Source organism: Trifolium pratense, linkage group LG5 (assembly GCF_020283565.1).
Source record: "Trifolium pratense cultivar HEN17-A07 linkage group LG5, ARS_RC_1.1, whole genome shotgun sequence".
In the NCBI taxonomy this organism is placed as follows: domain Eukaryota; kingdom Viridiplantae; phylum Streptophyta; class Magnoliopsida; order Fabales; family Fabaceae; genus Trifolium; species Trifolium pratense.
The window spans coordinates 35134503-35148052 of NC_060063.1; the positions used below are offsets into that span (position 1 = coordinate 35134503).

Below are 13550 nucleotides of genomic sequence, written 5' to 3' on the forward strand. Positions count from 1 at the left end.
TGACATGGATATTAAATTTGTCCACATGAATGTTGCCACATCATTAGTTACAAGGCCACATCAACAAAATTAACCCCAAAATAGGATGGGGGATCAAAACTAAAAAAAATTTAAAATACGGGGACTAAAAAACCGATTTTTAAAATTGAGGGACCAAAACTTCATTTTTTTGAAAATAGGGGGACCAAAAGTGCATTTAAGCCTTAAAAATAAATAAATAAGGGATACATTAAAAATAAAAAAACAAAGTGATTTGTGACTAAAATTGCAACTCATATAATGAAAACTAAGATTTTATACGATGACACAATTAAAATAAAATATGATACATCATTTCAAAAAAAATTATTTTAATTCTGAACAACTTTTTTTTGTTTTTAAACGTATATAATATTGAATATAACAATATCGTAAAAAGTATTTAACAATGTATTTTAATCGAATGTGTGATTATACTTATCACAATTATTATTTTTAATTTATAAAAATATTTTAATTATGTATTTTAATCGAACCCGTGCAACGCACGGGTTCACCCCTAGTATTACAATAAAATTTTGCATGCATCTAATATATATCTTACATAGATATTTGTGGAGCAAACATAGTAAGGTGCAGGGCCGGCCTTGTGGGTGTGCAAGGTGAGCCACCGCACAGGGCCTCAAACATTTAGGGCTTCTAATTATTTATATCGGTCTATTAAAAAATTTATATAAGTAAAAAAATTTAATGACTTTGTTATTACTAAAAATATTTTATAACTCAAAAAATAAAATATTTAATAAACACACTCTTAATTTTATAAATAACTTGTGGTTGATTGTAAAAAAAGAAGCAACATTACAAGAAAGTTTTTTTTCCCAAAAAATGTAAGGTTGATAATGATATTAGATTGAAGATATATTTTAATGTCATTGATTGAAATATGTCGCTTTTAGATGTTATTTACTATGATGACTATTTTTTATGTTATTTACAATTTAAATAGAGAATGACTTTTTAAAAAAATTATATTTTTATTAAAGATCCATTTTAAATTTTCAAACAGGACCTCCAAATACTCGGGACCGGCCCTGAGGTGACACTATTATGCGATCTAATTTGACATGTGTGTAAAAAATTGCAATTTTTTTTTGTCAAAGTGTAAAAAATTACATTATTAATTGATAAATAACAAATAGTTTCCTCAATGACTCAGTCCAAGTGGTAAGAGATTAGAGCCTCTCAATTAGGTGTTTAGGAGTTCGATTTCTTTCTGTGAAAATTTTGTGCATATAACTATATATATATTTAAACGGAGAGAGCCAACTAGTATTGACAAGTTTTTTTTTATGGTACTGAATAATTTTTTGTCTTATATAATAATAAGAAATTTGGTGGATAAAATATTATTTAGATATTTCAGCCAACCTACATTTGTGACAAAAAGTTGTCCCGTTGTTTTGTTGTTTTGTGAGCTGACAACAACTTTAGTCTCTTGCCGTCCCATTTTGTTATGTCCAAGAACAATCAGAGTTGACTGGGTTCAAACCCAGACTCCCTTACTTATATGTGAGTTTGTCATATCTAGTTTCTAAATTTTTAGCGGACCAAATATTCCCTTATGTTACATTCACATTGTATATGTATTTTTTTAGATAGACAAAACAACAAACCATTGAATTTTTTAGATAAACGAAATAACAAACCATTGAAAATTCAACTCATACAAAATGAAAGATAGAAGCTCGAATCCGGATGGAGGAATTTCACATTGTATATTCCTTAATGCTTTTCTGTTGGTCAAGATATTCCTTAATCTTTATTTTTATCAAAAATGAAATATTAACTATTTTTATTATATTTATAGGTCTTGATTATTACTTATAACAGAACAAATGATAGTATTAATTTGGAAGAGAAGATTAAAAAAAAAAAAAAAAAAGTGAATTAGGAATTAATAATAATTTATAATACTCATTGAGATACCAAAGCCCAACCATTATTTGCTGTGACATGCGCACATCAAAATAGAGAGAAAGCGAAAGCGAAGTGAAAATCTTTGGAATCCGTTTTGAACTCGCCGTCATAACTCATTCATTCCACTCCTTCACTCATCGTTCGTTTCGTCATCGATCTCCACCGCTTCATCAGATTCTGGGGTTGAAAATTGATTTTTTAATTCAAGTAAAGTAATGATTTTTATTTTGGTTTATATGCTCCATAATCAATGAATCGTTATTCTCCTATGGCATGATCACCGTTCGTTTTTGCGGTTTTCTCTTCTGGGTTTTTCAGGGTTTCGTATTTTCTTTTCTGGGTCGGTGTTTTTTTCTTTAAAATTAAATAAAAATCAATTTTTTAATTTGGGTTTTTTGGGGGTTTTTTTAACCTTATTTTTTCGGGGTTTCATTGAAGTGATGCTGGACTTCAGGGAAGGTTCCAATGTGAAAGGGCTACTATTTCAATTCTGAGGTTTGGTTTAGGGTTTGGAATTGAAACATGGATGATAATTTTGAGCTTGAGGAAGGAGAGGCTTGCTATTACAAGAATGATGATGATGACAACATTGACATTGATTCTCTCTCTTACATTGTAAGGGTTTGTTTCAATATTGTTGCAAATTTTTCCCAATTGAATTTGCTTTGGTTTAGTTGTTTCAAATTTGAATGTTGATGATGAATACAATTTTGATCATTGTAATGTCATTGACATGGTCTTTCAATGTATCATGGAAATTATGTTTAAAGGGAGTAAAATCATTTAATCATTATAATTTAATCTTAACATAACTTTTGATCATTGGCCTTAATGGTCATACCCACATTGTTCGGCATTAGTTAAATGATTTGGGAACATAATAGAATGTTTCACTTTCTGGCAACATATATTATGAATTGATTGTGTTGGCGTCGCTATGCCTTTTTTTTTTTTTTGTTGTTGGTGGAAATACCTTGTTATGATTTAGATGCTTATTCTGCCACATAATGAATAAAAGCATAGTTTATTGCTATGATGCACGAACACAGCACAAACACTGGACACTACACTGGTACATCGAAACCGGTAATAATTTGAGAAAATGGAATGTTTGAATATAATCATCTGTGTTTGTGTCTTGTTGGCCACCGAACATCCCTTCAAAGTGTGTTTCATAGGTTCATTGGTTACCAAGTAACTGTTTCTAGCAACTATCATCGTTAATTGTGAACTAAATTTATGTGCTACATCATTCATTTTGTTCACAACGGTCTTGACGCACACAAATCTTGTAGACTTCTCAGATTGCTTATAATATTTTATTGTGGATTTTTATTATAACAGAACAGATGATAATCCTTACACACTTGTTGATCTTCACAGTGCCTTCTATTGTTATGGTTCATATTACCTGTGATTATATTTTTTCTTAAAAGTTCTCTTGGTTAAATTTTATCACGAAAATATTAGGACTAATATGATGTTTCCTGATTCCTGAAGGACGAGAGGATTCAACATCTTCTGGGCCATTTTCAAAAGGACTTTGAAGGTGGTCTTTCTGCTGAGAATTTGGGTAAGTGGCATAATAAAAGTCATAGCTTGTAGTGAGAAATGAAAGAGCTGTTTTTGCGTCCATAAGGAGATGTTATCAGATATGCATGATATGTTTCAGGTTCAAAATTTGGTGGCTATGGTTCCTTTCTACCTACCTATGAACGCTCTCATACAAAGACTCCACCAATAAACCACAATTCACCACAATCTCCTATCATTCTCCACAAGGAGGTATAACTATATTTCTGTTTTCCACAAGGAGGTATAACTATATTTCTGTTTGTTTGAGATAGTTTACCGAACTTCTACTTGAGACCGTTGGTCTGTAAAATCAACCAGTTTCAGTATTGGGCCTAAAGCCCAGGGCTGCTGATAACTGACTTTCTGTTAGAGTTAGTTAGTGGCTGTTAGGAGTTACTGTATAAGTTACAATGCTATTAAACAGTGGCTATATCGGTGCTATAGTGCTATGGTGTAGCAGAGTTTGAACAAATAACTATTGTTCTGCGATGCGCTGTTTAGTACAAAATGTTGTCAAATAGTGGCATTATAGCACTATTGTGTAGAGGAATTCAGAATGCAGTTTATTACCATTTTAATCTGATTCAAGAAATTACAGATGAGTTCAGAATAATCCCACTCAAACTTTCTTTTCTAACACTGTTTGATAGAGAAGCATTAAATTCTGCCAACATAGTTGACATAGATCCTATTCAGTTTATTGAACATTATGGGTTATTTTGTTGTACAGGCTGAGGCTGCATCTCATAACAGAAAAGCACCCTCAAATATGGCTCCTTATGCAAGGATTGGAAATACTTCTCATAGTTCAAATTCATTTCATGATTTAAGAGCAACTTCAGTAGATGTCTCAGTGAAGAAAGACGGGGGAATTTCTTCCAATAATGTAGCTGGGAGGTGCACTTTGAAAGATGATACTGCAATTAAGAAAGGAAATTCAACTGACCAAAGAACGCTGAAGTTTAGACTCAAAATGAATTCCAATATCTTAGCAAAAAAGACTGCAGAAATTTACAGTGGTCTTGGGCTTGATGACTCCCCATCTTCCTCAATGGGGAACAGCCCTGTGGAAAGTGAAGGCACACCTCCACCTGTATCTAAAGTGAAAGCTGATGATTCCGCAATTGCCATTATTCAGGTAGAGGATCTCTTCTTTTTCCCCACAGTATAGTTCTGTTAGAACAATAAAATTATTTACTTTTCATTAAATGATGTAGGCTATGACTTCCTTTGCGATCCCTGGAGGTGTCATAACATCACCTCTACATGAAAGTTTACATTTCTCAATGAAAAGTGAAAAAGTTGCTGGAGACAGCAGATATATGTCTTCTCGTAATTGTCATCTAGAACCTCGTTCCATGTCTACCGATGACTCAGATTCTTTTGTTGCGGACGGGCATTTGAAGAAGAGGATAGTGAGAATAGTGAGACAAAAGGAAAAGAAGTTGGAAGCGAAGCAAATGAACAGCACCCATTCTGAGAGTGATATGACACTGCATACAAAGAAAAGGTTGGGAAATAGGACACCGGATTGCAAGGAGAAGTCGACACCTCTGTCAAGTTCAATTTGTGATGCTGGTGAAACTGCTGACATCACCGCTAAAGCGTCTAATATCTCCAAAAAGTTCCGTGAGAATGGTGTGCAAGGCAGAATGGCATCTGTTGAAGCATTGAAGGAAGAATCATTGGAGTCTATATCTGGTCAGGATTTTAAAAAGATTGAAAATCAAAATGCCGGAAATCGTTCCAGGAAAAATGTTTTAGAAGACAAACTGGAAAGTTCCCAAAAGGGTAGTTCTACTGACCCTAAGAATGAAGACAAGTGTAATACTGACACGGTTTCAAAAAATGTTGAGCGTGATGTAGTCAAGTGTAAGATAGACAAAAAGTATGAGACCCCTCAAAGGGTAAAGGTTGTATCTGAGGGGAAGAACAAGTCCAAAGGTGATCGAAGTCTTGGAAAACCTGAGGTTGTTGCTAGAAAAGATAGCTTTGGTGGTACTAATAATGCAATGGAAACTGATAAAGGGGATGCTGACTTTGGCATGGCTAGTAAAAGTAAGATCATTAAAACAAATTCAGTGAAGGATAATAAGGTCAGAGGTAGTAGCAAAGGTTCATTAAAAGAAAAAAAATCAGATCAGAAAGTTGATGGTTTTCCTGGTAATAGTGCTGTAAAAACTTCCAAGTCCATCAATAATAATGAAAAGCCTATCACATCTGGGGCTAAATTGAAGGAAAGACCAAGTGGCAATAAAGTGGTTAACCACTTACTAGCCAGGCCATGCAAAACTGATGCTTTGGGTTTATTTCCTATGGTGGAAAATAACCCTGCTCCGGAGATGATTCCATTAGAAGTGGCAGCACCTCAACTTATTGAGGAAGATTGGGTAGCTTGCGACAGTTGCCAGAAATGGCGGCTTCTACCTACTGGTTTAAAACCAGAGCAACTGCCAGAGAAGTGGTTGTGTAGCATGCTTGATTGGCTGTAAGTTGCTTGTTCATATTGGTTGTAATTATGCATGATCATATTGTGCTAGATGTACACTTAGTGTCATGATGTATTATCAACAATAGTTGAGGAATGTGTAGCACCGACACTTCATATATAAAGGTGTGTCTGGTGTTGTGTGTCAGTGATCAACAGCAAACAGCAACACATATTGACACATGTGGTTACAATAAAATATTCCACTTTCTCAAATTATTATCTGTGTCGATTCCGGTGTCTGTTCTTCATAGGTTAAGGACTATCTTGAATGATATACCAATTACCATTTTTACCCCTTACATTTTCTCTCTTTGTGCATACTTTTTTGTGTGCTCTGTTTTATTGCCTAACCGTTCTTCTGAATTTGTTATTAGGCCTGGGATGAATTCTTGTGACTTCAGTGAGGATGAGACAACAAAGGCACTGTATGCTTCATATCAAATGCCGATTTCTGAGGGTCAAAATAACATGCAAACGCATGCCTCTGAAACTGCATTTGGGGTGAACTCTGCTGATGCTTTGCAGTTTGGCCTGAATCACAAGAAGTCCAGTTCTGATGTATTGCTTGATCGAGGAAAGAAGAAACACGTTCTTAAGGAAAAGATGATGTCAGGAAAGATCAATGCTCAAGCATCAGGAAATAATAAAAGCTTGAATGACATGAATCAACATCCTACGGATTCAAAATCAATGAGGATGATGAGTTCTAAACATTCTAGCAGGTTGATAGAAGAGAAGCATGTGTCTGAAGAGAGAGAAAAGCAAATAAGTGGAGGTGGCACCTCATTCATTTTTAAGTTGATATATTGTTATTTTAGATTTAGTTTTTTGTTTGCAAATTGAAATTCATAATTAAATATGTCAGTGTTTTGTTCTCATTTGTGCAGGTAACAGAACACATATTAAGTTGAAACGTAAGATGGGTGCTGATCAATCTCATTTGGGAACTCCTAAGAAATCAAAAACCGAACATGTTCCCTATCCTGATAAACAACCGGATCCTGGCATGGGCCTTGGAAAGGTGGTTTTAAATGCAAGAAACAGTTTACCAACAACATCTAGCAGGGATGTGAGAAAGTATGCTGAGTTTGGTTTACCCGAAGATGACGAGGACAGCTTACTAGTCCCTGTAAAGATAGAGGGAGATCAGGCTGAGGTCTCTTCTGGTGTTCGCTCCTTGGATATGAAGAACAGTAAACATGGCGGTTTAGGAAAGAAACGGAAATTAAAGGACTGGCCCAATGATGAGACTGAGAAGCATAACAACTCATACCCTTTGCATGGTGATAGGCAATGTGGTGAAGAGGGAAACACAGGTAAACTTAAGAAGGAAAATCAGAATAAAATTTTGAAAAAAGAGGCAAAGTCAGTAACTGATGATGATGATGATGATAATTTGAGGAAAGGTGGGACGAGGCGAGTTTCCTTACCAGGCAGTTGGGACCAAGTGACCGTCAAGACAGAAGGAAGATACGTTGATGAAGACCGCCAGCCAGTGAAGCGGAGAAAAAGTATTGCATCTCATCAAGCTTTGAACGGTATTGCTCCATTGGGCTCTAGAGGACAACTAGCATTTGCAGCAACTTCAAGCTCTTCAAAGGTTTCAGGCTCTCATAAAGCTAGAAACAACTTTGATGACGTGAAAGGTTCTCCTGTGGAGTCTGTTACTTCCTCACCTTTGAGGTCCTCTAACCTAGACAAATGTGTTTCAGCAGCAAGGAACATTTCGGTGAAGGATGATGCTGTAAAAGTTAGTCTCTCTTCAAAGCGAGGTGCGATTAATGGGGAGGGGAAGTTGTCATTAAAATTGAAGGGGGACAAGATTTCATTTAATGCACATCCTGCACCGCACAGGTTATCTTCAACAGATAATCAGGTTAAGGAAGCTAAAGACAAAGTCAGGGTCCAAGCGAAAACTTTTTCTGAAAATAAGAGTAACCGTTTGCTTGGTATTCCCGTTGAAGAACATGGAAATTGTGCTAATGGCATGAATCACGAGGAGAAAGTAAATAAGTACAACCAGGACGAACTTTCTGGGAAGAAACCTGACAAGGTTACATCACTGCACAGCATGGAAAAGAATAGAAGGTCTGGTTCTCAGGTTGGTACAGATAAGATGAAGGTTTTGGCTTCGGAGAATTGTTGTTCCAAAATTGGTGGAAAGCATGATCCCGAACTTGACCCTAGTCATCATGTATTTGGTACTGAGACAAGAAATGATGCTAAATACCGTTCTCCTATGTCTAAATGTGAGATTGACAATATTAATCAGAAGAATGCTTCAAGACACAGGTCAATTGAAACTGGGAAGCAAACTGAGCCGAAACAAAAAGACTTTGAGAAATCATTTATGAAGATGGATACTCAACATAGTACGGGTACTAGAAAGACTATCTCCCAGCCGAACGCAACTCAGGATGTTCAGGAAGAAAACAAAGCGAATCATGCATGCACAGAATCAAGCTATAGGAAATCCAAAGCTCTCGCGTCTGCTGATGGTGAAACAAAAAGAGAAACATTAACTGTACCTCGGTATCAAAAGGGAGATATGTCTAATGAACATCCACCAGTCCTTGCTGGCAACAGTGGTTTGACCAAGTCAGTGAAAAATTCTGCTGATTCTAGTGGCAAAGTCTTAGTTAATTGTAGTTCTGGAAGTGTTGCACCTGGCCAACAACTCACTGTGTCAAGTCCTGCGAGAACAAATGCTAACCAAACTGCTGTTGACACCCTGGAAGAAGCCACAAAGCTAAAAGATAAAGCAGATATTTATAAGGTTAATTGATCATTTCAAGATTTTACTTCACATATTTGGTTGGATCTAGCACCTTTTTCTAACTTATCTAATACTGTTTATTTCATAGAACTCTGGATTTGATTTTGAAAGCTATGTGACCTACTTTGAAGCTGGTTTGAAGTTTCTGCACGGAGCATCTCTCTTAGAAAGTTGTCACAATGAGATTAGGAAGCATGTGGAGATGAGTCAAATGCAAATTTATGCCACTGCAGCCAAACTTTTCAAGTATGTGAAAATATTATGTAGCTATAAGTGAATTTATTATTATTTATGATCTTAGATTTGCTATTAATTCAGTTATTGGTCTAAGTACATTTTGAGAAAGAAAAAAAGGTTTGTGAACAAGCAAACTTATGCTCCTACTTTGCCTAGTTGTTACAATTACTTGGAGTGTTAAACTAAATTGTTTTTCTTGTGTAGTTGTATGTTTTCTTTTTCCTTGGGATGGGGAGGGGGGGTTGTATATCATTTAGGGAATCACAAAAGACTGTTATTTCATTTGTTTGTCTTTACAACCTCCTGTATAAAATTGTTCCATTTATGACATAAAAGTTTGAGTTGTAGCTATTGTGTTAGCATGCCTTAACTGTAAAATGCTTTGAAATGTTTTTCAGGTCTTGTGCCGATGGATACGAAAGTCGACAAGAAATGGCAGCAGCTGCTTTGGCATATAAATGCATGGAGGTGGCATACATGAGAGTGGTTTACTGCAAACATTCTAGTACAAATAGAGATCGAAATGAGTTGCAATCAACTCTTCAAATGGTTTCTCAAGGTAACAAAACATAGTTTGATGTCAATATTTGCATCTTGAGGCTTATCAGGTAGCATTGTGTGTTTCGACATCTTTATACTTTCAAACTTCTTCATGCAATGAATAAACAAAATTAGTCCATGGTACCTATATGCATGAAGGAAAGAGAAACCTAGTGGTCAATTTGTCTTCCCTGCCCCCATTCTTCTAATGAAAATGTGAGTTTCATCACAAAGGAAAATGGACCAATGCATTTGTCCATGCTCCAAGTCCAAAGAGCTTTTGCATGGTGGGGTGTTAGATATAAAACCATTCTCGTTTCAATATTTAATTTAACAATTTAAGCTTTTAGGATAATTGATTTATGGCAAAACAGACAGGATTTAGTCTAGCTAACTCGATGGCCTGGTCTTAAATATTTACTGAGATGCATGCTTCATTAAATAATTCAAGCCAGTGATGTATCCCTGTTTTTTTGCTCTATTATTAGGCGAATCTCCGTCATCTTCCGCATCTGATGTTGATAACTTAAACAATCAAGTTGCAATGGATAAGGCTACTTTGCCCAAGGGTACTAATGCTCATGTTGCTGGTAGCCATGTCATATCTGTTCGAACACGTCCGACTTTGGTCAGGCTTCTTGATTTTGTAAGTTTAATTGCTTATGAACCTTGTATTTTATTTGGAAGGTTATATAACCTAGTTGTGTTGATCCTGAAACACCATGAATTTCTTGGTGATGCCCCAAGGTTTACAGATAGAATATATTAGTTGGACTCGTGGTTCTATCTTATAGATAGAATGAATACAAGAATAACCAAGCCTTTGTTGGTTCTTCCCATGATGAAATATTTGAGAAAAACATGTATGACCGCTAAACAGGTTTGTGATAGACTCAGGCATTATGGGGTACCCAAGTCCTACATCGAGTAGTAAGAGATGCTTGGTGGTGAATTTAAGTGGCTTCATTTTCCCCCCTTGATAGCTAACTTTTAACTTTTAAGGCAGGGTTCCTCAAGTGTTTAGATACTTACTAATTGGTACCAGAGCTTGTGGTTTTGAGTAAAGCGTTGTAGAGAGTGCAGCTGTTAGGATATCGGCTCTCAGGGGTGGTTGTATGATAGTTACTTGGGCATTATGGGATGCCCAAATCCTATGCCGAGTAGTATGGGATGTTCAGTGGTGTATTTAAGTGACTTGGTTCTTCCCCCTCTGATAGCTAGCTTTTAAGGAAAGGTTCCCCATGCTTAGATATTTATGATTTTTCTATGAAAGAGAAGTTCAAACATTGATCCTTGAACAATTGTCTATACCTGAGAATTGGTTCTTCCCCCCTGATTGCTCATACTTTAGAGTTGAGATTCCTAGAAGGCTATAGGAATAATTTATATAGGAAAAATATGTATTTATGCTTCTTCCTGCTTCACCTTAATACTATGCAGTTAGGTTCTACAGTTATCGATTATCATTATAGCAAACAGCGAAGGAGAATCTTAAGGACTTATTGTGTATGTCACTATGTCTATATTATTTTATGGAATGTTTTGTGATAGTTTTAGAGATATTGCAGACTCAGGATATAAATTGTGCAATGGAGGCTGCTACAAAATGTCAGAGCTCTTTTGCCACTGCTAATGCGATGATGGAAGAAACACGGAGTAGGGACTGTATAACTTCTATTAGGAGGGTTATTGATTTCAGCTTCCAGGATGTAGATGAGCTTGTGCGCCTAGTTCGGAATGCAACAAATGCCATAAGTGGTGCTGATCTTGGTGGTGCGAGAGATTAACTTGATCATCATGTATATATAATGTATTTTTCTGAGTTTTGCTTCTCCACTGAGATGTCATTCTAAAAGGAAGAGGAAATCTGGTAAGTTGGCTGGTTGCTAGTGATATGTTACCCTTGTGTACATTTGTACAAAAAAAATGTGATTGCTCAGAAAATTTTGTAAGGTGATTTTAATTAAGGGTTCTTCTTAGTAGGGGCATAACACACACCCTTATATTATGAGTTAGAAAGAGGGAAGGGATAATGCATTAGAGTTCAGTGCTACATTCTTTGCTCCACTTAATTGGAGCCCTAGAAAAAAAAGGATAGATTATGGAGATGTTAGGCAACAACATTTTTGAGGGCTTTGAATACTGATATAGTTATATTAGGTCCAATTTTTTTTTTATGACAAATTCTTCTGTGGTGATATGATGATATCAAAAGTTTTGAATGAATAGAAATCCTTTCAGAAAATTAATTTCCTTGTGCTGTGTTGAAGTTATATTCCAAACTTGAATATAATTAGTTGGGTTATAAATGATATTGGTTAGCCTCCAAAATTGAATATAATTAGTTCCTCCTCAATAACAGTTTTTTAATTTTTATAAAACTAAAAAACTTGATTGGTAATTGAATTTTACAAAAGTGTTTTTAAAAATTTATTCTGCTTATTAGTTTTTAAAACCAAAAAAGTGAAATAGGTTTAAGAAATTTTACTTTTCTATTCTTCAAAACAAAACAGTTTTCTAAAACACATTTATTAAATTAAAAACCGAAATTGTTTCAAACAGGTCTGTAGTCTCTTTTTTTTTTTAAAAAAAAAAATTTCACAGATTTTTTACATTATAAAAATTGGTTTTTTTTTTTCCTGATGTGTCAAAGTTTGATAAATAAGGTGCTGTTTCGCTTTAAGAATATCCTTACTCTTAGACTCTGTTTGGATTGATGGTACATAACGGAATGAAGCGGAATGAAACATAATGGAATGGAGTGGAGCGAAACGGAATGGAACGCAAATTTCGTTCCATTGTTTGGATATTCAATAATAGAATGAAACAAAATTACCACTCTATCGTTTGGGAAGTGGAAATGAAATAAATTATAATATTTTTATTCCAATTTTACTTTTATTTTAAAACATTAAACTATAGACAATAACTCAAATTCACTTAAACTAAATCAACGAAAAAGACTCAAATACTAAAAATACATAATATATGAGCATGATAAACACACCACAACAATTAATTAACAAAGACAAATATCCAAGAAGCTTCACAATGAAGGATTTGTAGAACTCTCACAAATTCATGTGCTCGAAAGTTGGACTCAAAATAAAATGAATTCGTCGAGATCATATAAAAATTGAACCATAGCTTCAAGTTCAAAGTATCAACACAGAGACGCTAAAGTCTGCAAGTGATGTGCAATGTTACTTAGCCACTAGTAAGTTGCATCCAAAACAATATCTCTCCAAAAATAAAAATCAAACCCCACCAACCAAAGCACCCCATCCTGCTATGACTATGTGTTGTACGTAAGAGTCATCTTCCACTAAAAAGTCTCTAAACAAGCCACGATAAAGAACAAATACCTATAGGTTCTAAACTTCATTCAAACTAATCTACTTAAACATAGAATTAGAAAAATTGAAACTTGTATATGCGAAATGGAAAATGTATTAGATTCGATAGCAACATGCGTGACATTTTTTATTTTTTTTTTAAAAAAAACACAAGAACAATCCATTTTCATTTTTTGGGCAAACAATGATGAAAATACTTTGTTGGGCAATGAAAAATTAGCAGTCAGTACACATAAGAAGAAGTGAGGTAGAAAAGTTTTCATGTGAAATAGTATGTGTATTTGAGAAGAGAAGAGACAAATAAAATAAGGGTAAAAGAGTAATATTAAAAATATGAAGTTTCATTCCATTGGATACACCCCAAATTGGGGGTAATGAAAAATTGAAGGTTAGAGTGGTATAGAATGGAATTGGTTCCATTGGTTTCCATTCCATTCCATTAGCTTTTTGCAAATCCAAACAATGAAATTTTATTATTTACCTCTCCATTCCATTTCATTCCACCACATACCATCAATCCAAACATAGCCTTAGGTACTACATAATTTTTCATACAACCCATTTGCATTCTTTAAATGGGTCCTACATAATTTTTTATACTCTCTCCGTCCCATTT

General features: G+C 34.9%; 1 protein-coding gene across 3 annotated transcripts; it reads left to right on the forward strand.

Moving 5' to 3' along the window:
* Positions 1 to 1871: 1871 nt before the first annotated feature.
* Positions 1872 to 11823, forward strand: LOC123883450 (cysteine-tryptophan domain-containing zinc finger protein 3-like). 3 transcript variants are annotated; one of them, XM_045932257.1, is made up of 12 exons: positions 1909 to 2299; positions 2398 to 2574; positions 3460 to 3532; positions 3632 to 3744; positions 4265 to 4672; positions 4752 to 6022; positions 6400 to 6800; positions 6913 to 8801; positions 8890 to 9047; positions 9437 to 9597; positions 10067 to 10224; positions 11147 to 11823. In XM_045932257.1, exons 2-12 carry the CDS (start codon positions 2482 to 2484, stop codon positions 11363 to 11365), a joined length of 4944 nt encoding a protein of 1647 aa, XP_045788213.1. In that variant the 5' UTR covers positions 1909 to 2299; positions 2398 to 2481; the 3' UTR covers positions 11366 to 11823. The 3 variants fall into 3 exon arrangements, with proteins under 3 accessions (XP_045788212.1, XP_045788213.1, XP_045788211.1); XM_045932255.1 differs by having other exon boundaries at positions 1965 to 2166; XM_045932256.1 differs by having other exon boundaries at positions 1872 to 2574.
* Positions 11824 to 13550: the final 1727 nt, after the last annotated feature.